Raw genomic sequence first — 26601 nt, forward strand, 5'->3', positions numbered from 1 at the left:
TTCTTAAATCCCCTTTTGAAATTTAACATCTGAAAAGCCAAATCTATCTCCTAATGCAATTTTTAAAAACCCAGTCTATTTACTTATAAATCTAACATAATCATAGCCTCTCATTACAATGCATGCATCTCGCACTTCTATCCTTTTATCTCTTAGCTCTCACAGACAAGCTGTCTTTAAAGTTCCCCCAATTTGTTTAATCATGAACACACAGCCTTCTTTACCGAATACCAACATATTCCCAAAAATATTTAATGAAGAAAACAACATCCATCCTCAAAAATGTATCATCACAGCTATTACCCTGGTAAAAATTAGCATCCAGACCCAGAGGGATCCACATTCATGCAGTAAGGGCACAGTAAAAGGAGAAACATTGTGTTGAATAAATTGGAACCGGCTGATGTATTTTATCTGTACTGTGCATGTTTGCTCACTCCGTGCATCTTCCTGCATATCAATAGCGTGAATAATAGCTCAAAATCTTAGTTAATGTTTAATATTGTGCCTTTCTGATTGTTGCCTTCCAAGATCCCCATTCAACTCTGAATCCTTCCCTTGGTGCTTCTGTTTGTCGTATAGAAAAGCATTCATCTCCTTGTCCCCCTCCTCTCACTCACAACCATCTCCTTTTCCTGGGATACAGAGCAATGCTCATCAGCCAGGGCATGGTTGCCGAGCAACAGCTCTTCCAGCTCAATGCTTGCCGATGTCTCCGTGCAGGAAGAGATGGCATTTCAACCTCCTGCAGACAAATCATTCACGGCTCAGTGTGATTTATTGAGCCTCAGGCAGCAGCAGTTTGTTGTAATTAAAATCACAGAGTCAACCTACTGCGTGGGGGCAAATTCTCTCCGTCATTTGCGATAAGTCATACAATTCATACTTTGTATATGTTGAACAGCCTGCTTCTCAAAAATAAACTACTAACTCAGATTCACTGAGCAACTGAACCACTTCAAATGAAGAATGCTACAGGTTCAGGTTTAGTAGCTGCTGAGAGAACCTGCAGTCTTGGTGTTACTGGTCAGAGGCTGTTGAGGTTGATCACTACACTCTCTACTTCTCCGTTTGCATTGGACCTGGGAGCCAAAGGCAGCTTGATGCATGGTTTAAAATCAGCTTCAACCTCTTATTCCAGCTGTGTCTTGTGAGACTAACTCATGGGATGGGATCGCAAGACTGGAACTGGGTAGCTTTACCCTACCAATTGTAGAACATGGTTCGCATCAATGTCAAGCCAATGCTGGTTCACATCAATCTTGAACCACAGTACAGGAAGGATGAGGGCACTGAGGATTAGAGCACAATGAGAGGGTTCTCTGGTCCTAAATGAGATTGAGAAAAGATTAAAGTAAGTTTGAGTCTTTTTGCTGTGCTGCAACTCTAACCCATTCCCATGAGCTCCTCACTGGTTCCAGTGGTGCTCTGCCCCCTGTTAACACAACTGCTATGGACACATAATTTGGGGTACAGCTTCCATAGAATCCCCACAGTGCAGGAAGAGGCCATTCGGCCCATTGGGTCTGCACCAACCCACCGAAAGAGAACTCTACCTTGGCCCAACCTGCCCTACCCCCATGACCCTGTAACCTACCCTCACATACCGAGATACTCAGGGACATTTTAGTATGACCAGTACACCTAACCTGCATATCTTTGGACTGTGGGAGGAAACTGGAGCAGACACGGGGAGAAAATACAAATCCCACACAGACAATCACCCAAGGCCGAATTGAACCCAGCTCCCTGGTGCTGTGAGGCAGCAGTGCTAACCACACTCCCACTGTATGTAAGAACAATTTACAGCCTAGAAATGCACCATTCAACCAGTTGATCTATGTCAATATTTATGCTCCACACAAGCAATGTTCTGTAAACTGCGCAACAATCCAAAAGTCAATATAAAAATTAGGACAGGAGAAGGCCACTCGGCCCCTCGAGCCTGCTCTGCTATTCAATAAGAACATAACTAGGAGCAGGAGTAGGCCATCTGGCCCCTCGAGCCTGCTCCGCCATTCAATGAGATCATGGCTGATCTTTTGTGGACTCAACTCCACTTTCCAGCCTGAACACCATAACCCTTAATCCCTTTATTCTTCAAAAAACTATCTATCTTTATCTTAAAAACATGTAATGAAGGAGCCTCAACTGCTTCACTGGGCAAGGAATTCCATAGATTCACAACCCTTTGGGTGAAGAAGTTCCTCCTAAACTCAGTCCTAAATCTACTTCCCTTTATTTTGAGGCTATGCCCCCTAGTTCTGCTTTCACCTGCCAGTGGAAGCAACCTGCCCGCATCTATCCCCTTCATAATTTTATATGTTTGTATAAGATCCTCCCTCATCCTTTTAAATTCCAACGAGTACAGTCCCAGTCTACTCAACCTCTCCTCGTAATCCAACCCCTTCAGCTCTGGGATTAACCTAGTAAATCTCCTCTGCACACCCTCCAGCGCCAGTACGTCCTTTCCCAGGTAAGGAGACCAAAACTGAACACAATACTCCAGGTGTGGCCTCACTAACACCTTATACAATTGCAGCATAACCTCCCTAGTCTTAAACTCCATTCCCTCTAGCAATGAAGGACAAAATTCCATTTGCCTTCTTAATCACCTGTTGCACCTGTAAACCAACTTTATGTGACTCATGCACTAGCACACCCAGGTATCTCTGCACAGCAGCATGCTTTAATATTTTATGATTTAAATAATAATCCCTTTTGCTGTTATTCCTACCAAAATGGATAACCTCACATTTGTCAACATTGTATTCTATCTGCCAAACCCTAGCCCATTCACTTAACCTATCCAAATCCCTCTGCAGACTTCCAGTATCCTCTGCACTTTTTGCTTTACCACTCATCTTGGTGTCGTCTGCAAACTTGGACACATTGCCCTTGGCCCCCAACTCCACATCATCTATGTAAATTGGAAACAATTGTGGGCCCAACACTGATCCCTGAGGGACACCACTAGCTACTGATTGCCAACCAGAGAAACACCCATTAATCCCCACTCTTTGCTTTCTATTAATTGACCAATCCTCTATCCATGCTACTACTTTACCATTAATGCCATGCATCTTTATCTTATGCAGTAATCTTTTGTGTAGCACCTTGTCAAAGGCTTCCTGGAAATCCAGGTATACCACATCCATTGGCTCCCCGTTATCTACTGCACTGGTAATGCCCTCAAAAAATTCCACTAAATTAGTTAGTCATGACCTACCCTTTATGAGCCCATGCTGCGTCTGCCCAATGGGACAATTTCCATCCAGATGCCTCGCTGTTTCTTCCTTGATGATAGATTCCAGCATCTTCCCCACTACCTAAGTTAAGCTCACGGGCCTATAATTACCTGCTTTCTGCCTACCTCCTTTTTTAAACAGTGGTGTCACATTTGCTAATTTCCAATCCGCCGGGACCACCCCAGAGTCCAGTGAATTTTGGTAAATTATCACTAGTGCATTTGCAATTTCCCTAACCATCTCTTTTAGCACTCTGGGTTGTATTCCATCAGGGCCAGGAGACTTGTCTACCTTTAGCCCCATTAGCTTGCCAATCACTACCTCCTTAGTGATAACAATCCTCTCAAGGTCCTCACCTGTCATAGCCTATTTCTATCAGTCACTGGCATGTTATTTGTGTCTTCCACTGTGGGGACCGACCCAAAAATCCTGTTCAGTTCCTCAGCCATTTCCTCATCTCCCATTATTAAATCTCCCTTCTCATCCTCTAAAGGACCAATATTTACCTTAGCCACTCTTTTTTTATTTTATATATTTGTCGAAACTCTTACTATCTGTTTTTATATTCTGAGCAAGTTTACTCTCATAATCTGTCTTTTCTTTACAGCTGTTTAGTAGCTTTCTGTTGCCTCCTAAAGATTTCCTAGTCCTCTAGTCTCCCACTAATCTTTGCCACTGTATGCTTTTTACTTCAATTTGATACTCTCCCTTATTTCCTTAGATATCCACGGTCGATTTTCCCTCTTTCTACCGTCCTTCCTTTTCGTTGGTATAAAGCTTTGCTGAGCACTGTGACAAATTGCTTGGAAGGTTCTCCACTGTTCCTCAACTGTTTCACCATAAAGTCTTTGCTCCCAGTCTACCTTAGCTAGCTCTTCTCTCATCCCATTGTAATCTCCTTTGTTTAAGCACAAAACATTAGTGTTTGATTTTACTTTCTCACCCTCCATCTTGTATTTTAAATTGCACCATATTGTGATCGCTCCTTCCGAAAGGATCCCTAACTGGATTAACAGGATTAATCAATCCTGTCTCATTACACAGGACCAGATCTAGGACCGCTTGTTCCCTCGTAGGTTCCATTACATACTGTTCTAGGAAACTATCGCGGATACATTCTATCAACTCCTCTTCAAGGCTGCCTTGAATAAACTTGGTTAAACCAATCGACATGTAGATTAAAATCCCCCATGATAACAGCTGTACCATTTCTACATACGTCAGTTATTTCTTTGTTTATTGCCTGCCCCACCATAATGTTACTATTTGGTGGCCTATAGACTACTCCTATCAGTGACTTTGTTGCCTTACTATTCCTGATTTCCACCCAAATGGATTCAACCTTATCCTCCATAGCACCGATGACATCCCTTACTATTGCCCGGATGTCATCCTTAAATAACAGAGCTACACCATCTCCCTTACCATCCACTCTGTCCTTCCGAATAGTTTGATACCCTTGGATATTTTGCTCCCAGTCATGACCATCCTTTAAACATGTTTCAGTAATGGCCACTAAATCATAGTAATTCACAATGATTTGCGCCATCAACTCATTTACCTTATTCCGAATACTATGAGCATTCAGGTAAAGTACACTTATGCTGGCTTTTACACCTCTGTTTTGAATCTTAACACCTCGATCAGTAACCTCTCCTAAGTTATATTTCCTCTTAACATTTCTCCTAATTTTCTTTGTCTTTGAACCCATGTCTTCATGTAACAACCTGCCGCGTCGCTTACCATTTATGTTTTTACTTCCCGTTTTATTCCTTTTAGTATTACTGGGCCTATTCACTGAGCTCCCCTCAGTCACAGTACCTTGTTCTGTCGCCCTTTTTGATTTTTGACTATGACTTCTCTGCCTCACACTTCCCCCCCCCCCCCCCCCCCCCCCACTGCCTTTTGTTTCTGTCCCTGTTTTACTACATTCCGACTTCTTGCATCGGTTTCCATCCCCTTACCACATTAGTTTAAACACTCCCCAACATCTCTAGCAAACACACCCCCTAGGACATCGGTTCCAGTCCTGCTCGGGTGCAGACCGTACGGTTTGTACTGCTCCCACCTCCCCCAGAACCGATTCCAATGTCCCATGAATTTGAATCCCTCCCTCTTGCACCAACTCTCGAGCCACGCATTCATCTTATCTATCCTGACATTCCTACTCTGACTAGCTCATGGCACTGGTAGCAATCCTGAGATTACTACCTTTGAGGTCCTACTTTTTAGTTTAACTCCTAACTCCCTGAATTCAGCTTGTAGGACCTCGCCCCGTCATTTTTTTTAACAAATAATTTTATTGAGGTATTTTAGGCATAGAGAAAAAATGAAATTGTACAGTACAAAAAAAAAGCAGTCAAGACACAAATTAAACATATTGCAAACCACAACTCTGTTCACGCAAGGACCTGCCTCGATATCCCCCACTCTACTCTGCTCTACCCTTGCGCCCATTCCCCCCTGCCAATAACCCCTGAGTTTAGGGCACAACCAAAACATGTGTACATGGTTAGCTGGCCCTCATGTGCATCTAGCACACTAGTCCTCCAGCCCGAAGAATTTGCTCATCCGGGCCACCGTCATTTAGGCCCGGTGCACGACCTTAAACTGGACCAGGTTGAACCTGGCGCATGTGGCGGCCATGTTTACTCTGTTCAAGGCTTCTGCCCAGATACCGTCCTCCATGTCTCCCCCGAGCTCCTCTTCCCACTTAAGCTTCAGGTCCTTGGTCTACGTATCCTCAGCTCCCATTAGTTCCTTGTAGACGTCTGAGACTCTACCCTCCCCCCTAGAAACTACCCTGTCCTGCCTCACCTTTGGCGGGAGACGTGGGAAGGATGGCACCAGTCTGCGTACAAATCCCGCACCTGTAAGTATCTAAAGTCGTTCCCTCTCGCCAGCCCAAACTTCTCCTCCAGCGCCCTCATGCTCGAAAAGCTCTCTTCCAGGAACAGATCCCCCATCCTCACAATCCCCGCCCTCCTCCACAGTCGATACCCCCCCCCCCCGTCCATGTTCCCCGGGACAAATCGGTGGTTGCCGCAGATTGGGGTCCACATCGATGCTCTTACCTCCCCTACACACCTCCTCCACTGGCCCCAAATCCGAAGAGCCACCACCACTATCGGGCTGGTGGAATACCGTGCCGGCGGAAGCGGCAAAGGCACCGTGACCAGGGCTGCTAAGCTAGTGCCTCTGCACAAAGCAGCCTCCATCCGCTCCCAAACCGACGCCGCACCCACCATCCATTTCCTTATCATGGCGATGTTGGCCTCCCAGTAATAGTTGCTGAAGTTCGGCAACGCCAGCCCCGCTTCTCCTCTGTTCCTTTCAAGCATCACCCTCTTCACCCGCGGGGACTTTCCCGCCCATACAAATCCCAGAATAATTTTATTCAGCCTCTTAAAGAAGGACCGCGGGATAAAGATGGGGAGACACTGAAAAACAAAAAAGAATCGCGGGAGAATCGTCATCTTGACAGTCTGCACCCTCCCCGCCAATGACAGCGGGAGCGCATTCCATCTCCAGACCTCCTCCCTCACTCGTTCCGCCAGTCGGGACAGATTGAGCTTATGCAACTTGCCCCAGTCCCGTGCCACCTGAATCCCCAAATATCAGAAACCCTCCCCCACTAGCCTGAACGGCAATCCCTTCAGCTTACTCTCCTGCCCTCTCGCCCGAACCCGAACCATCCTAGTACCTCCCACAGATAATCCCACTCGACCCGGTCAGAAGCCTTTTCAGCATCCATGGCTACCATTATCTCTACCACCCTACTCTCCGGGGGCATCATAATCACGTTGAGCAGCCTTATTAGGTTGGCCATCAGCTGCCTCCCCTTTACAAACCCAGTTTGGTTCTCCATAATTATATCCGGTACACAGTCCTCAATTCTAGTCGCCAAAATCTTGGCCAAAATCTTGGCCAGTATCTTGGCGTCCATGTTGATCAAAGAGATTGGCCTGTATGACCCACAAGCCTCCTTATCCCGTTTCAGAATAAGCGATATGGTGGCCTGCGACATCGTCGGGGGTAAACTCCCTCTGTCTCTTGCCTCATTAAAGACCCTGACGAGCACCGGTCCCACTATCCCGGCAAATATTTTGTAAAACTCCACCGGATACCCGTCTGGCCCTGGGGCTTTACCCGACTGCATGACTTTCAGGTCCCCCAATACCTATTTGATCCTGACCAGGGCCCCAAGTCCGTCCACCAACCCCCTGTCCACTCTTGGGCAGGTGAGTCTGTCCAGGAATCGTTTCATCCCCTCCGGTCCCCTGGGGGGGTTCCGAAGTGTATAGCTTACCATAAAAATCACGAAACACCTTGTTCAGCCCTGCCGGGTCACCCACTAGATTACCCTCCCCATCCACTACCTTCCCTAGCCGCTTCCCTCTTCCTTAGTTGTTGCACAAGCATTCTACTGGCCTTCTCCCCATGCTCATAAATCGCGCCTCTTACCTTTCTAAGCTGCCCTACAGCCTTGCCTGTAGTCAGCACCCCAAATTCGAAATGCAGCCTCTGTCATTTCCTGATTAACTCTGGCCTCGGGGATTCCGCGTAACTCCTGTCCGTCCGTAGAATTTCCTTAATCAGCCAGTCCATCTCTGCCCTAACTGTCCTGTCCCCTAGTCCCGATTTTTACCTATATTGTTGGTGCCTATGTGCACCATGACAGCTGGCTGTTCACCCCCCCCCCCTCCCAGAATGTCCTGCAGCCGCTCCAAGACATCCTTGACCCTTGCACCAGGGAGGCAACATACTATCCTAGTGTCTCGATTGCGTCTGCAGAACCGCCTGTCTATTCCCCTTACGATTGAGTCCCCTAGCACTATAGCCCTGCCATTCTTCTTCCTGCCCTGCTGCAGAGCAGAGCCAGACACGGTGCCATGAACCTGGCTGCTGCTGCCTTCCCCTGGTGAGCCATCTCCCTCAACAGTATCCAAAGCGGTATATCCGTTTTGCAGGGAAATGACCCCTGCACTGCCTTCCTACTCTTGCTCTGTCTTTTGGTCACCCATTTTCTATCTCCCTCAGTAGCTTTCACCTGCGGTGTGGCCAACTCGCTAATCGTGCTATCCACGACATCCTCAACATCGCAGATGCTCCAAAGTGAGTCCATCCACAGCTCCAAAGCCGTCAAGCGGTCTAACAGGAGCTGCAACTGGACACGCGTCTTGCACGTGAAGGAGCCAGGGACAGTGGATGTGTCCCTGAGCTCCCACATCGCACACGAGGAGCATGACACGGATCTCCTGTCATGTCTTGAACCTTAGGTTAACTTATACAACTACAATTCCAAAAACAAAAGAAAAAATAAATAAATGAATTAGACAATGAAAATAAATTTGATTATAGTTGATCTGATTGTAACCTCAACTAACATTCCTGCCTTCCCCGATAACCTTTCACACCCTTGTTTAATCAAGAACCTATCTAGCTCTGCCTTAAAAATATGCAAAGGCTCCGTTTCCATTGCCTTTTCAGGAAAAAAGTTCCAAAAACCCTCGCCCCTCAGAGATCCTCCTACAAGAGGAAACATTCTTTCCATATCGATCTTGTCAAGACCCCTCAGGATCTTTAATGTTATATGCGGGGTGACTATATACGTTGTACAGTCCCCACACAAATTAACTGCTTTAAGTTACTGCATGTAAGCAGTTGTGCAACAAGATTTAAATCCCCCCACTTAAATAATTCACCTTCGCTCTCCAAAAATAAATTTGTGGAAACATTTGCACACAAGTGTCCTCCCACCTTGCCCTCGTGATATATACTCCTGTTGTTCTGCATATACTAATGTGTTCCCCTTAAATACATCTGGAATATTTGCCTGTACTGTTTATGGTAATAAGTTGCACATTCTCATCATTGTCTTAAAGCAGTGTCTCTTTAATTCCTTATTGGACTTTTCAGTGGCTTCCTTTTATTTATGATACATAGTTTTGGATCTCTGATGGGACGGCATGTGGTGCAGTGGTTAGCACTGGGACTGCGGTACTGAGGACCCGGGTTTGAATCCCGGCCCTGGGTCACTGACCGTGTGGAGTTTGCACATTCTCCCCATGTCTGCGTGGGTTTCACCCCCACAACCCAAAGATGTGCAGGTTGGGTGGATTGGCCATGCCTCTTAATTGGAGAAAAAAATAATTGGGTACTCTAAATTTTTTTTAAAAAGTAAATGGAAACATTTTAAGCCCCCCCCCCCCCCCCCCCCCCCCCCCCACCCACCCACACTCATACACGATTCCCGTACCAGCCTCTCCGGACAAGCCCCGGAAGGTGGCGACTTGGGGCTTTTCACAGTAACTTCATTGAAGCCTACTCGTGCCAATAAGCGATTTTTATTTCATTTCACCAGCTTTTGTATTATTCCACTGGCTTTAATGAACAGTTTGGTCATAACTGATCTTGATTGCTCTGCCAAGCATGAAAATAAATTAATTTGTTTGATCCACACTGATCGCTCAGATCACTTTCAGTCTGAAAACGTACTGCTTACAAGCATCTTGCCACGATAACCTGACTCTGCTGCAGGGTTGGCAATATAAATCTCCCTTTAGTTTTGGTGATTTGTTTGACCCAAGGATGAGGCATTGTGGTGGTATGGATATGAGCACTGCCATTGGTGCAGAGCACTGGCTTCCCATTGGCTCTGGCTGGCCATGTGCCTCTCGTCCGATTGGTTGGGACTAGTCATGTGACTGCTCTCCAATTGGTCGAGAGGCTAGTAGGCCCCGCCTCCGAGGTGGGGTATAAGTACCCAGAGTTCCCGGCGGTCGGTCATTCTCTGTAGTCGACCACCGGGCTAACAACTAGCTGATTAAAGCCACAGTTCGGATACTAAATGTGTCTTGAGTCGAATTGATGGTACATCAGGCATATAGGTTGGAAGGTTTTGGGTGGCTTTTGATTGTTCCCCCGCCCTGTTTTCTCCACTTATCCATAACTGTGTACTGGCAAATGGCATCGAGGTTCGTTAATGATACTTCTGTGATCTAATAGTTTGCTTACAATTGCAGTCCATGACTAAATGGCCAGTTGGGTGAAGTTAAGGTGGGCTGTAACCAGCATGGACCATTATAAGAGCTGCTGTGTCATGTCTGGGCTTGTATTGGGTGTAGGATGTGACCTGCGCTTGAGCTCATTGTCAGGCTACTCTGGGAAAATAATACTTCTGTGATCGAGTGATCAATCCATGGAACCTGCTCCCTAGGGAGATGATGGGAACAATTAGTATTGACATATTCAAATGCAAATTACATTTCTGGATACAGCAGAAGTATAATTTGAGACATGACCTATGTTCAGTGTCACTGATTTGCGGTGGCACAGTGATTAACACAGCTGCCTCACAGTGCTGAGGTCTCAGGTTCGATCCCGGCTCTGTGCCACTGTCCATGTGGAGTTTGTACATTCTCTCAGTCTCTGCATGGATCTCACCCCCACAACTCAAAAACTTGCAGGGTAGGTGAATTGGCCACGCTAAATTGCCCCTTAATTGGAAAAAATGAATTGGGTGCTCTTAATTTATTTATTTTTTTAAGTGTCGCTGATTTACAAAGTTCTCTTCCACTGAGATTTTCCTCACCTCGTGTCTCAGTCAGTTCCAGAATAAAAGAACTGATTACTGTGATTGTTCCTTTCAACTGCCAAGACGGCAGAAGGCAATCTGGATGAACCATGGTCTTTTCTCATCAAGCAATTCCTACACTTTTATGGGCATCACCTCTACAGTCCTTGTAAAAGTAAACAGCGATAAACCGTGTATTTCCAAACTAGTTTTCTTTCATGGAGCTGAAGGTTCTCTCAAAGGGGAAATGGCTGGTCTTACATGGTCAGCCTCCCTGCTCTCGGTATTCTTCACAGAGCAAACAAAAAAATAGAGTTAACGTTTCGAGTGCTCCACAGATGTTGCTGAGTTTTTCCAGTATTTTCTGTTTTCATTTAAGCCCTCAACAGCTCCATGTTGTATAAATGTCCACATTCTAGCTACCCTCTGGGTCAAGTTGCATTTTAGAACATAGAACAGTACAGCACAGAACAGGCCCTTCGGCCCTCGATGTAGTGCCGAGCAATGATCACCCTACTCAAACCCACGTATCCACCCCATACCCGTAACCCAACAACCCCCCCTTAACCTTACTTTTTTTTTAGGACACTACGGGCAATTTAGCATGGCCAATCCACCTAACCCGCACATCTTTGGACTGTGGGAGGAAACCGGAGCACCCGGAGGAAACCCACGCACACACGGGGAGGACGTGCAGACTCCACACAGACAGTGACCCAGCCAGGAATCAAACCTGGTACCCTGGAGCTGTGAAGCATTTATGCTAACCACCATGCTACCGTGCTGCCCCTCTGTTGAATTCTTTATTGGATGTATCAGTATATGGCTCCTGCAAAAGTGGCAAGATGGGGGACGGGATTCTCCATTGCCCAACGGTGATATCGTAAACGACGATCGGGAGGAGAACCGACTCTGCCCAAATCGGGGCAAACGCCAGTTTGACGCCGGTCAGCCAAGCTCCGCCCCCTCGGAAATGGCATCATCACGCGCGCGCCGTTGCAACAGCATTGACTCGTCATCGGCCAGCCCTCCCACGATGGTCCGCACCCGATGGGCCGAGTTCCCAACGGTGCAGGACACGTGTGATCTCTGCCGTGCGGGAACACGGCGTGACGGCTGTGGGCTGTCCCACTGGATCAGTGCCACTGGCCAGGGCTGGGGGGACTGTTGGGGGGTGGGCTGAGAGGTCGCGGATGGCGGGTCGGGTCCGCACATGGCCGGCGCCATGCTGTATGTCGCGACCGCTGCAAGTTATCAGCTGTGCATATGCGTGCCCAGGGACCCGCCCATTTTCGGCGCGGGAGCCGGGAATTGCACCCGGCACCGCTGCTAGCCCCTCACCAGTCCCGGAATCGGTTAGGGTGTCACGCAGAATGTTTAGTTGTAAAAGACCACACATGCTCCGTTTGCATCAACACTCTGTCGCTGAAACGGAGAATCCAGCCCATTTTCTATATGTGCCCTATGAAAACTTTTCAGCATGGTAAAGACCTCTTTGGTCACTAAAAATGCAATATAAATGCAAATATTTCTCCTTCTAGTCCACTCTAACCCCCTTCTGTCTTGTGTTGTATTGAGTGGGGAAGAGTGAAGTTGCTGGAAGGATTAGAAAAAAATTGCTTCAAAATTGGGATTGATAGCATAGGTGTCTTCTGATAGAAGAGATCATTACTGCTGAGAATGTAGCTGTGAAAGTTATTAGTGTCCAGCTAATAAAGGTGAGTATGTTACCTTATTAATGGCATTTTGCATTAGACAGGCGCTGAAGTGACTGTCTCTGACTGAGCTCCATATAAATACCCTGTCCAAATTACTCATTTTTAAACTTTGTTTTTAGGCTTCATTTTAAATTTTGCCTTGGGTGCATGTATCACTCATTGAGTTTTAGCTATTTTGCTAGCTTGCTTCATAAAGTCACACTTTGTATTGCCTGAATTTTGTCCTTACGAACCAAGAATTGGCATGTGCGGCAACAGCTCTATAAGCAAATAGCTGCTTAAAGAGGAGTCTTGTCATCAGCACCACCCATGAAAATTGAACCTTTCAGTGAGTTGAGGTTAAATCTATGATTGTTCTGCACAGTGATTAGTTTTGAGCATTTTTAAAAATATTTTTATTCCCCTTTTTCACATTTTCATAATATTTACAACAACAATAGAACATAGAACAGTACAGCACAGAACAGGCCCTTCGGCCCTCAATAACAACAAATACAGTAGCAATCCCCTCGCCATCAATCCCCTCATAGCTCCCAACATTTTGAATACAAAACACCAATGAAAAAGAATCCTCATTAATTTATACATTCCAAACACCGCCCTCCACCCCCCCCCCCCCCCCCCTGCCCAATCCCCCTAATGTTCAATGTCATCCAATTTGTGAAAATGCATGATGAACAAGGATAATACGTTGTAGAATCCTTCCATCCTCCCCCTCAACTCGAACTTTACTTTCTCGAGTGCAGGTCCCTCCGCCAAGCCAAGGCACGGGTGGAGAAGCCGACCTCCACCCCAACAGAATCCGCCTTCGGGCAATCAGCGAGGCGAAGGCTAAGACATCTGCCTCCGCACCCACTTCCAACCCTGGCCAATCTGGCATACCGAATATGGCTTCTAAGGGACCTGATTCAAGCCTCACATGCATCACCCTTGAGATTACCCGAAAGACCTCCCTCCAATACCCCTCCAGTTTTGGGCTGGACCAAAATATATGAACTTGATTTGCACCCCCCCCCCCCCCTCCTCCTCCAGCGTTCACAAACATCCTCCACCCCTCAAAGAGTCAGCTTATCCTCGCCTTGTGAGGTGCGCCCTATACACCACCTTCAGCTGTATCAGCCCCAACCTCACGAATGAAGTTTAGGCATTCACCCTCCAATGCACCTCACACCACAATCCCTCCTCCATGTCCTCCCCCAAGTCTTCCTCCCACTTTGCCTTAATCCCGTCCAGTGATACCTTATCTTCTCCCAGAATAACCCCATAAATCGCCGTCACCATCCTTTTCTCCAATCTCCCATCCGTCTATATCTCTTCCAACAATATGGGGGCAGTGCAATCGGAAAGCTCTGTACTGCCTTCCTGGCAATATTTTGGACCTGCATATATCTAAACATCTCCCTTTGCCCCAACCCATATTTCTCCCCCACTGCGGCGCTATCTGTGTGGAGTTAGCACATTCTAGCTGTGTCTGCGTGGGTTTCACCCCCACAACCCACAGATGTGCAGGTTAGGTGGATTGGACACACTAAATTGCCCCTGAATTGGGAAAAAAAAATAATTGGGTACTCTAAATTTAGAAAAATATATTTCTCCCCCAGCTCCTCCAATTTCGCAAACCAGCCTCCCAGAAACAAATCCTTTAATACCCTAACTCCTCTCACCCCCCATACTCCGAAAATTCACATCCTACCTCCCAGGTTCAAATCTATGGAGTTTTGATCATTGAAGTGAAGCTCAGCAATACAAAGAGGGGAAAATCTAAGATTCCAACATGCTCTGTTCGTAGTTTCTGATGCTGGTTGTCAGTGAGCCTTTACCATTGTCAACCCTGTACACAGCGCATTTCAGCACCGAAAAGATCGTGGCCTTTGCAAATTTGCCCGGCGCATTTAGCCAAATGTATGATGTGGCAGCAATGGAACTGTATTGTATTGTAAGAGTGTCTCCAGTTGGGCCCAACTGAGGCAGTATTAGTTTTACAATAGGTCTCCACAACCAGGCCTGGGCGGGGAGAAGATCAGCAATGGGCCCTTGTAGCCTCTGCTGCAAAATTTGAGCATCAGGTGAGAGGATAGGAGTGAGGCCCCTCCTTCAATCTTCATTACCCTGTCGTCTTTCTCCTCTTCTCCCCTTTTACTTAACTGTCACCTATCCCACCCTGACACCCCCACCCCTCCCAGTTCCTCCTGATTCCTGTACTTTCTTTGGGTTTCATTCTCCTCCCTCGCTGGTACCGGCTGTTCCTCATGTCCCTGACTCCCCCTCCCTTTTTCATTCCCACCTTGTAAAAGTTGAATGTTCTGCCAATCCTCTGCCTAATCTCAGACATGATGTCCCTTGGATGAGGTGACTGAGTTTTGCAGGCATTGTGGATCTACAGGAGGCATTGCTTCAGGACAGAGAGTTAGAAGTTTCACGTTCTACTTTTTATTCCTGTACTTCGTTTTGTCCTAAATTGTAACATTTTACAGGAACGCTTAAATTCACGAGTAATTTGTAAAAGCATTTTAACGTGTAATTTATTGCAGGTACAACGAGGTATCTCACAATTCTTTGAATGTTCTCTTCCGGCTAATAAATTCAGTTTATTATGTTTACAGAGCACGCTCTGTGCCTGCACTGTCATTTGCTATGTAGGCGGTAGTTGGAGTAAGTGTGAATTTGAGTGCATTGTGGTTGGCTGCAGCACTGACCATAATGGTATGGGCATGTGTGTGTGGGGGGGGGGGGGGGGGGGACCTCTGCCCCCCTGCCTCTAGGGAGTATATTTATTATTCAGTAAATCTTTTATGATCTATAGTTCTCGTCCTTGTTCTCAATCTTACTCCTACCTACCTCTGTAACTTCCGCAAACCGCACAACTCTGAGCTATCTGCGTTCCTCCAGTTCTGGCTGGTTGTGCATCCTTTACCCCTCAATTGATGGCCATGCCTTCAGTTCTGGAATTACCTCCCTCAGTCTCTCCACCTCTAATGCCTACCTCTTTAACCACATTTTTACTTGGGTCATCTGCCCCAAATCTCATGTGATTAGGTGTCACATTCTTTTTTAAAACAAATTTAGAGTACCCAATTCATTTTTCCAAATAAGGGGCAATTTAGCGTGGCCAATCCACCTAACCTGCACATATTTGGGTTGTGGGGACGAAACCCACTCAGACGAGGAGAATGTGCAAACTCCACACGGCCAGTGACCCAGGGCCGGGATCGAACTTGGGACCTCGGCGCCGTGATCGGTGTCACATTCTGTCTGATAACGTTCCTTTGAAATGCCTTGGAAACACTTTGGAATGATGTACTGCATTAAAAGTACTGTGTAAATGCACGTTGTTGTGAAGTGGGTCACAGTTTTAACCCAAACTGTACTAAACTTTCCACTAACATCTTCCGCATTTCCTATTCCCAGGCAGCTGTGCCTCCTGTTAAACGCCGAGAACATCTTTCATTCCATGGCTGAAATTCTCCATCGGGAAGAAGACCTCAAGTTTGCTTCCACCATGGTCCAAACTCTCAACTCCATTCTCTTAACGTCAACAGAACTCTTCCAGCTACGGAACCAGTTGAAGGATCTGCGTACCACGGTGAGAAGCATGTCGCAGTGTATATGAATCTAGCCCAAGTGGGTGGGTAGATGGGATCTGGTCAGTGTGGTGCATTGAGAGCAAGAAGTACTACACCTTTGCTCCATTAGTCACCCACTTGATAAAAGTACCTGTAGGTATTCTGGTTCACAGAGAATGCCAAGTTCTAGTTTTGATTCGTAGTATGGGTGAGTTGGCCAGTCTAAGCTCAGGGACCAGTGATAATGCTGCAATAGTTGGCTCCTCCGTGCTTTTGCTCCAAACACATTAACCTTCCTGACTGCCATTTCCGGCGATGTACTATGGTATAGCTTGATGTCTGAGCCCAAGGTGAGTTTCCTTCCCCACGTTTGTTCAGTTCCCAAGACCCCTGAAGGACACTGCCTCTTCCAACAGCTGCTAAGGCACTGACCCCTGCCTTCAACGGCTAGAGACTCGATTTCTCTCATGCTGTCTCCATCTAGCCATCTGCGTGTCTCAGAGCTGATGCGCACAAAGAGTAACTTAAATTCTGGGTGTAGTTTCATTATTTACTGCTGGGCTGCAGTGGATCTGCTATCCATTTTACATTCTGTTTGATTCCCGTTAATGAAAAACAGATAGCAGGCATATTTTGAAATGGGCAGCCCATCCTCTGCTGACTGTTCTACATACAAAGGAAACCTGAAAACCTATCCCTCAGTTTTACTGCACGGTCCATGGTAAGGTCCTGCCTACTAACTCTGAAGCACATCACAGCAGGTTGTTCTTTACATCAGGCCTTTGTGTATTCAAAAGAGATCTGCATTTATGCTAGCCTGTTGTTGAGTTTCTTAGAAACAGTACAAAATGCTAACATTTATTAGCTTAATTTGAAGTACTTTGACTTCTTTTATTGACTTGTGTATAAAAAACGATTTGGACGTGAACGTGGGAGAACGATTGGGAAATTTGCAGATGGCACAAAGATTGGTGAACAGTGTAGAGGGCAGTTACAATCATCAAAATTATCGAGATGGGTTGGTGGAGTGGGCAATATATGGCAGATGGAATTTAACACAAGTATGAGGTCATGCATCCAGGGAGATCAAGCAGTTATAGGGAGTACACAATAAATAGGAATACACTAAACGGGATAGATGAAGTGAGAGATCTTGGCGTACAGGTACACAGGTCTCTAAAGGCAACAGTTCAAGTCGGCATAGTTGTTAAGAAAGCATATGGAATGCTTTCCTTCATAGGCAGAGGTATAATGTTAGAATTATATAAAACACTGGTGAAGCCACACTGAAGTATTGTGTGCTATTCTGGTTGGCACATTACAGGAAGGACGTAATTGCTCTTGAGAGAGTGCAGGATGGTTTACAAGAATGTTGCCAGGGCTAGAAAAGTGTAGTTACAAGGCGAGATTGGATAGGTTGGTGTTATTTTCCTTGGAACAAAGAAAGCTGAGGGGTGACTTAATTGAGGTGTACAAAATTATGAGGGGAAGAGATAGAGTGGAGAGGATAACATTTGGTGGAGAATTCTAGAACCAGTGGACATAGATTCAAGGTAAGTGACAGAAGGTGTAGAGAGGACATGAAGAAGAACCTTTTTACGCAGAGGGTAACGGGAGTCTGGATTTTGCTGCCCAAGTTGGTGTTAGAGGCAGACATCCTAAACTCTTTTTTAAAAAGTACTTGTGCTTTAAGCTACAGGGCTGTGGGTTAGGTGCAGGAAGTTGGGATTATAAAGGGCACTTGGATGTCCTCAGGCTGGCATGACTGAATGGCCTCGTTCTGTGCTGTAAATTTTATATGGCTTTTACTTTTCAATACATATGGCCCATTTTACATTTGGTCCATCGCACTTGTACGAGCTCTTGTTGCTCGTTACGCTCTCTCCTTAATTGGCTCTGTTTATGGCGGTTAATATGGTCGCCGTCCTTAATTCTAATTATGCTTGCTCAAGAGTCGCCAGGTATCTTCTCGATACCGTCACAAGGTTCAAAACCGAATACTGATCAAAGACTCGATACACCAGTTAGTAAATTCAAAATCAATACTCATTTATTTACACACAGTCAATTATACTCATGCACAAACTCTACTAACTAAACTATCACTACTACTAAAAGCCTATACTTAGCTTCAGGTGCCCACTCAGTCAGAGGAACAATGGCCGTTGTCCGGTTCTGAGGCTGCTGGCATCGAACTTGTATAGAATAGTAGCTAGGAGCGTCTATCTCGTAGCGTGCGTTGACTTTGGACTTACTTGCCTGATGCAGCTGCTAGGCAGGTCTCTCGCTGCTGAGAACCAAGGCCAAGAAGAAGCGATTCTTGCTTGGGGGCTTCCTCTTATACCGCAAAGGGGCTTCGCGCGCTTTTGGGCAGGCCTTGAACTTGGCCCCAATTAATTGGACCATATCCTAATCATCGGTATTGATTTTCTCCAATAAAGGTGTGGCTGCCTGATCGCTGGGCGGACCCTAGGTGACCGTTGGCCTGCTTTTGTTTTAGTCTCCTCTGGCGCCGGATCGTTTGCTTAAATGTTTCTCTTTTGTCCCCGGAGATAGCTCATTAGTATGCTAATGGCTTTGTAGTATCGGTTTTGTCTGGGAGCTGCAAACTTCAATCCACAGACAAACCTTGCACTTGCTTTCTTAGCATTGTCCAGTTTTCCCTTCATTCTCTGCAAGCATCCATTTTGTAATCGGGACGTGGCCACCCCAGGTGGCTACACTCTCTGACTGAATTATCCACTTAATCCCTTTTCTCACGTACTCTTGATTTATTTTCTCATATTTACCAACTTGGCTTTAAAACCAGCAGCTCTCTGGATTAAAAATACAAATGAATTATTCTCCTAATCTGCCCCTTTGTTTTTTTGATGATGATTTATGCCCTTTAGTACCAATTGATGAATAGTGGAAATAACTTTTCTCAGTTTGTCTGATCAGAAACACCTCCGACTTTTCAGCACCTTTATCGTATTCCTCTTGGCCTCTAATTTTCAAATGAAGAGAGCCCAACCTTCTCTCGCGCTTCTTCCTAACTAAGCCCTCCCCAAGCAGATTCTCTCCTTTAAATAGTCTGCAAATTCATAGGTAAGAGCCCTAACATGCCGCACAGGATGGGAGCTGCTGCGCACGACAGAGCAGCCTGGAAAGTTCTGGATTGTGTGCTGTTTAGTTTGTAATCTCTGCAAGTGCAAGAAAATTCCTTCTGCTCCCTGACTTCACTTCCAACTGCAACATAGCCAGTTCGATGCTCTAATTATGATTCCAAGGGTCGCGGTATCATGGGCAAAGAGCTGACTTTTATGTATAGTTATATATAAGACAATTATTTGACAACCAGACCAGACATTTCTTAAGTGAATAGTGGCATTATCCTCTCTCAGTGGTAGAGAGCAGCCCCACATCAATCTTAGAGACCGCGCAGGACAATTAGTCAGCCCACTCTGCAAACAAGAGTTAGTGCAAACATTGGTGTTAATGGAGATCATTTCCTTTCCCCTCCATAAAACAATGGTCAATTTGATTTGTACATGAGGGTTAAGTTTCTCCTAAAGAGTAAGAAGACCATCTCCAATCGGCAATCCACCTTTACAACAGATGGTGCTGTGATGTCCGATTTAATGAGTCAACTTCTTTTGTTCTGTGTTCAGGGGCTTTAGAAAGCTTCTAAATGAGTACTGCGCACCACAGTTGGAAGCCCTTGTTTGAGAAGGGTTATGTATTGTTTGTTGGTTGTTTTTAAATATTGTTCCCTTCTGTTTGTCGCCTGCAGGAAAGTTGCAATCTGTTCTGTGGCTTGTATCGTTCATGGTGCCACAACCCTGTCGCCACAGTCTCTCTCTGCTTCCTCACGCAGAACTACAAACACGCCTATGAACTCATTCAGAAGTTGTATCCTTTTGTTCTAATTTGTGAGTTGGGCAGCTCGGTTCTCTTCCAAATGTTTGAAGCAGTCAGCAGCATTCCTGCCTTGGTGGTCAAAAGGTTATGGGGTCGAGCCCAGTGCAAGCTTGAGATCATAGTTAAGTTTGACACTATTACTTGAATGGTATTTTAGATTAAATATAATAATAATAATCTTTATTGTTAGAAGTAGGCTTACATTAGCACCGCAATGAAGTTACTGTGAAAAGCCCCGAGTCGCCACATTCCGGCACCTGTTCGGGTACACAGAGGGAGAATTCAGAGTGTCCAACACACCTAACCTGCACGTCTTTCGGGACTTGTGGGAGGAAACCAGAGCATCCAGAGGAAACCTACACAGACACGGGGAGAACATGCAGACTCCACACAGTGACCCAAACCGGGAATCGAACTTGGAACCCTGGCACTGTGAAGCAACAGTGATACCCACTGTGCTACCGCAGAGTACCCAATTCATTTTTTCCAATTCAGGGTCAATTTAGCATGGCCAATCCACCTACCCTGCACATCTTTGGGTTGTGAAGGCGAACCCCTCGCAAACACGGGGAGAATGTGCAAACTCAACACGGACAGTGCCCAGAGCCAGGATTGAACCTGGGGCCTCGGCGCCGTGAGGCAGCAGTCCAAACTACTGCGCCAACGTGCTGCCCGGAGAGAAACAAAGTTAATGTTTCACGCCAAGGACCCTTTCATCGGAACTGGGAAAAGTTAGAGATGCAATAGGTTTTGAGCAAGGAGTGGATGGGACAAGGACAAAAGGAAGGTCTGTGATTGGGTGGAAGACCAGAGAGATTGAATGACATGACAATTAGTCTGCCAGTACCGAAGGAGATGGTGATGGGGCAGGAGCAACAACGAAGGAACAAAATGTGTGCCTAGAGCAGGTGTGCTACAGACTAAAAGCAAAAGTGAGGGGAGAGGGGGGGGGGGGATGGTGGGGAGATTTAAAAAAGTTAAACTGCAACATGCAAAGAAAAGGTAGCAAAATGGGTTAACCGTCTGAAATTGTTGAACTTCATTTTGGGACTAGAAGGCTGTAAAATGCCCAATTGAATGATGAGATGCCGCTTTACGAGCTTGTGTTGAACTTCACTGGAACAGTGCAGCAGGCCAGGGGCAGGGATGTCAACATGGGAGCAAGGTGGAGAATAAAAATGCAGGCCACCAGAGGCTCATGGTCATATTGCAGACTTGATATTCTGCAAAGTGGTCACCCAATATATGCATTTTATCTCCCCAGTGCAGTAGAGGCTGCATTGTATGCAGCAAATATATAGACTAGATTGAATAAAGTATACATAAATCTCTGTTTCACCTTGAAATGAGTATTTTGGGACCTTGGTTGGTGAGGAGAGAGAGGAGGTAGATGGTGTATCCTGTGCATTTGCATGGAAAGTGCAGTAGGCACCGGATAGGGTGTTGGGTAACTGAGGAGTAGCTCAGGGTACAATGGAGGGAATTCTCCCTTCAGAATGCTGGGAACGGAGGGTGGAACTTGTGTTTAGTTGTGATAGCACATTGGCGGTGGCAGATAATCTGTTGAATATGGATCTTGATTGGGTGGAAGGTGGGGTTAACAAGAACCCTACCATGGTTCTGGAAATGAGGCGGGGTGAGAGCAGAAGGGGGAAATGGGATGGACACCGACGAGGCACTGTCAACCACAGCAGGGGTGATTTCAGATTTCCAGCATCTGCAATATTCTGCTTTGCAACAAAAAAGACAATGACTTGATCATCCATCCCATTCCGGCTATGGATTGTCCCTGACACAGAATGGTTGGTACATTTTGTCTGCGTAAGTCACAGCATTTTAAAGTAAATACAATTTGTTTAATGTGCATTGTATTGCAATAATTAAATCAAATTTACAGCATAAAACAGGCCATTGGTGCTGATATTTGTACTTCACATGAGCCTCCTCTCTCCCTACTTTATTTCACCCTATTGACATATCATTGTTCGTCTCTCCCTTATGTACTTCTCTAACTTCCCCTGAAATGTAATTTGCTTCTACCCAGCTTGTGGTTCCACATTCTCGCCATTCTCTGGTTAAAGAAGGATCTTTTGATTTCTTTATTAGATTCATCAGGAACTATCTTATATTTATGATCTCTAGTATTCATCAAAACACTGGAAACATCATGCTTGTGTCTACCCTATCAAACCATTTTGTTATTTTAAACTTCTATCAGGTCACTCCTCAATCTTCTCTTTTCTAAAGAAAGTCTTGGTCTGTTCAGTTTTTGGTGATCGTTAAAGCTTCTGAGTTTGGGTATTCTTGTAAATCTTGACCTGAGGTGTTGTATGAATTCAAGTGGCCTTGTTATAAATGATCTGGATTGCAGCTTTGATGATCTGATTGTGTGTTTCCCAGAAAGAGGTGGGGGTGCACAGTATGCTGTGTGCAGGATTTCATGCTGTCATTTTCACGTTGAGCGGTCATTAATGGGAACACATATGCACCCATTGCCAACATCTCATGATCACTGGATCTCCCCACCTTCGATGATGTCCAATTTGCAAACTTTCCAAAGGTAAGAAAAAAGGCAGTGAGTCACTTGGTCTCCATTTAATTGTTTCTTTCCCGACGTTCTATAGCCTGTACAAATAAAGACACCCTCCATAATGCAGTAGAAATTGCAACATGCCATCAGAGGTATACTATGAGGCATCACAGCCAGGAATGAGTAAAACAGGAAAGATGAGTAAGCAGCTGTGGGATGGGTACATTTCTGGTTGTGACAGAGTTTGGGTCGTCAATAAACACAGGAGTCTTCACAAACGCATTGGCAATATCATATCGTACAGCAGCCAGAAGAGGTACCACCCAATTCGTGATTTTAACAGGTCTAGAGAGGGTACTTGAGTGCAGGGCCATCTCCATGCAGGTGATCTGAGGGATTGTGACTGACAAAGATGTGATAATGAGGGTCCTAACTTGTTTTGAATACTTTTCAGTTTACTTTTGAATTAACATGGACAAGGTTCCAATGGAAGGCAACTTTTAAGTTATACTGAGGCTGAGATGTAACATTTTCCAGGACACTTGGTATTTCACTAAGGCACCTCCCATCCCAAGTATTGCCCTTAAAAATAAATACTTGGGCTTTTTGAGGCACTTTGAATAACTGTCATTTCTAACAGCTCATTGTCTCACTCCTGGGCTCTGGTCCTGAAATTGTGCAGCTTGTGCATCTTTCAGCTCTTGCCTCAAGGTCAGACAAGACCAGAATTGGCAAAAGAATGTGTCACAGATTCCTCTGCAAGACCAAATAGACAGACATTAGCACCAGCAGCAGTTCTCTGTGTTTTTAATCTCTTCCATTTATAGGTAAAAGTCTAATGTGAAAATACCACAACTTCATTCAGTCAGACGTTTATTAGCTTTAGACAAAGCACTTTGTCTCTTCTTTTCTTTTTGATCACACTGTTTATGTGTTGGAGCTGTACAGTTTCAGCCTGTGGGTTAAGTAAGCTCTGTCTGTGTTGAGTTTGCTGACGGGGGCAAATGGGGGCCTGCAGGACTTCCTAATTTACCATGGACTAGGGAGGAGGGCAAATCAATCATGTTCCTGCTCCTGGTAACATCTAATAACAATTCCCCCTACACTGCTACTCTGTTGGAAAGAGGATGTGAGGGGTAGGGTCTGTGGAGGTTGGGCATGGGTGTGATATTCCCCCCCCCCCCGGATTGGACAGCCACCGTAATTCTCTCACAGGCACTTCAGGTGGCAACCGTGATCTGAGCGGTCACTTGAAAGGTTGCTCTCATCTCAGAAATACGATTATGGCCTTTTAACCCCAAAAACCGGACACCAAAAGTACTTTTTAAACCCCCCATCGACCACGCTGCCAAACAGGATCGGGGAAAAAGCTAACCGCCCAGCTGCAAAGCCAGTGGAGTCAAGGAGAGGGAAATCTCAGCCTCTGACCAGGGAACCACATGTGGAAACGCGGAGCTGGTAAGGGTCGACTCTGCAGAGCTCCCAGCGCAGACCCAGGTGCTCATGGACAAATGGACAAACTTCATCAACTCTGAGCTCAGGAGACACAGGGCGAAAATGAGAGGAGACTTACTAGCAGCCATCGAGATGGCAATGGAAGCTGTGACAGCCCACATAAAGAAGGCAATGGATAATATGGAGCGGAGACTAAAGGTCCAGGATAAAACGACTAGGCACTTTGAAAAAGCCACCACGGACCATAGGAACCGGATCGCAGCACTCTCGTAGCAAACCTGGCCAGGACCCTAGAAGGTGCTAAAGGACAAAATCAGTGACCAGAAAAACCGAACACATCGGCAGAACCTGAGAATCGTGGGGCTGCGGGAGGAACGAACCCCAACCGAACACGTAGCAGCAACGCTCTGGAAGCTGGTCGGCGAGGAAGACTTTGCCAAGCCCCCGGAGGTAGACCATGCCCACAGATCCCTTCAGCAGCGGCAGGGCCGGGGAATCATCGCCACGTTAATTGTGTGGCTCCACAGATATCAAGATAAAGAGCGAATCGTGAGGCGGGTGAAGAGCCCAAGTAGGTGCACGTGGGAACGACATTCCTTCCGCTTGTACCAGGACATTGGTGCTGACCTGGCCGAGCACTGGTCAGAATTCAACAGTGTCAAATCCACGCTCTACAAAACTGGGGGGTGGTTTGGCATGCTCCACCCTGCCAAACGTTGGGTCACATATCAGGGGAAAGAACATTATTTTGACGCCCCAGAGGAGACGAATAAATTTGTCCAGAAAAGTGGACTGGGCAAACACCAAAAGTGAGCAGGAGCCAGAACGTGGGCTGCATTACATCAAAAAGGACAAGGGGGAACACAAGCTGAGGCACAGAGAGAGGGGTTTGGGAGGGGGGAGAGATAGTTTGGGGTTAATTAAGGGAAATCGACCATTAGGGGAGCCACCAGGACCATGTATGAGAGTATAGCGAAAGAGGCAGCAGTGGCACGCCTTCCGGGAGGGGAAGTGAAAAACAGAGCTTTGGGAAAACAGGAGGGCGAAGAGAAGGGGTTGGGGAGGCGGAGTAGGAGTAAAGCCACAAGGGGGAGAAACAGAGGGGTGGATAGAGGCACCGGAGGGATGGAGGGTAGAAATTGGTTGCAATAGGTCTCATGTGGTGATGACGACAAATGAGGAAGTAGCCGGTGGCCATCTTGAATAGCCGTGAACAGGGCCAGGCCCACAGGGTAACTGGTTGCACCCACAGGAAGGGGGTGATGCGCTGGGGCTTACCGAAAAACCTGTAATACAGGTACTGTCATACATCCCCTAATACAAGCACACACATATATATACAGTGGTAGATCACCACAGGGGGGCAACCCCCCCCCTTCCCCCGCCTCACAATCGGACTGTAACATGGAATGTGAGGGGCCTCAATGGGCCAGTGAAGAGATCCAGAATCCTCGCCAATCTCAAGAGTTTGAGTGTGGAAGTAGCCTCCCTACAGGAGACACACATAAGAGAAAAGGAACGACTGTGAGTAAGGAAAGGCTATGTGGGTTTTTTTTGGGGGGGTGGGGTTGGGGAGTGATACGTGATGGTCAGTGGGACCCTGAAAGGGGCCCCGGTAGTCTTGGTAAATATATACGCCCCAATTGGGACGATGCAGAATTTGTCAAGAAGACAATGGTCGAAATCCCGGACCTAGACGCTCGCCAACATATCATGGGGCTATGCCACACAAATTAAATGCCTTTATGGAGCAGATCAGGGAGGGAGGTGAAATGCTCCGTGATTGTAATCTCCGACCACACGCCACATTACCAGCAAGGAGAAGAGGTCAGCGCATGCTGACACACCAGTTGAGAAAGCAGGCAGCTGTGAAAGAGAGAGCACAGGTTAGAGACAGAATGGTAGCAGATGCAAAAGAAGTTAACGAGGCCTCTGGAAACTTCTACCGAGGGATATACAACTCCGAGATCCCAGCTCAGGGATAGAACAATTCATTGATGGACTGGGATACACGAGACCACCTTACAGCGAGGGCGACACGTGGGAGGTAGCCCTACCGAACCTCCTATACTACTATTGAGTGACAAATGTGGAGAGGGAGTGGCTAAGGGAACCGGAGGTGGACTGGGTCCAAATAGAGGAAATGAAATGAAAATGAAATGAAAATCGCTTATTGTCACGAGTAGGCTTCAATGAAGTTACTGTGAAAAGCCCCTAGTCGGCACATTCCGGCGCCTGTCCGGGGAGGCTGGTTCGGGAATCGAACCATGTTGCTGGCCTGCTTGGTCTGCTTTAAAAACCAGCGATTTAGACCAGTGAGTAAAACGCGTCCCCCCGGTGATTCTTGCGCTCGATTGGCCGCGAGATCAGAGAATCCGAACCCCATTTCTTTGTAAAGAGTTGTAAAGTGCTATCGACACCCAATTTCACATGGAACACTTAAATGCAACTCTGAAAACTGCACTCTATTAGTGATGTGTATTTCTGGCTTTTTCAAGATTTATCCGTTTAAAGTGGATTTTTTTCTTCACAATTCTTCACACAAATGGCTGATAAGAAATGTAGATCAGTGTTTGACAAATGGAAAGACGGCAGAACTTTTCAAAATAGA

At 46.3% G+C, this 26601-nt stretch overlaps 1 protein-coding gene across 3 annotated transcripts in view; it reads left to right on the top strand.

Annotated features, from left to right (window-relative positions):
- vac14 (vac14 homolog (S. cerevisiae)) overlaps nt 1-26601 on the top strand; it is a 413902-nt gene that overhangs the window by 269396 nt on the left and 117905 nt on the right. For all 3 annotated transcript variants that reach the window (XR_005461858.1, XM_038807077.1, XM_038807078.1), the window contains exons 16-17: nt 15951-16125; nt 19878-19996. Coding sequence is in view for 2 of the 3 variants with exons in the window: in XM_038807077.1 (XP_038663005.1) it covers nt 15951-16125; nt 19878-19996 (294 nt within the window). In the remaining variant the exon portion in view is untranslated. The remainder of the gene's footprint in view (nt 1-15950; nt 16126-19877; nt 19997-26601) is intronic.

The sequence above is a fragment of the Scyliorhinus canicula genome, chromosome 9, assembly GCF_902713615.1.
Source record: "Scyliorhinus canicula chromosome 9, sScyCan1.1, whole genome shotgun sequence".
NCBI classification, from domain to species: Eukaryota; Metazoa; Chordata; class Chondrichthyes; order Carcharhiniformes; family Scyliorhinidae; genus Scyliorhinus; species Scyliorhinus canicula.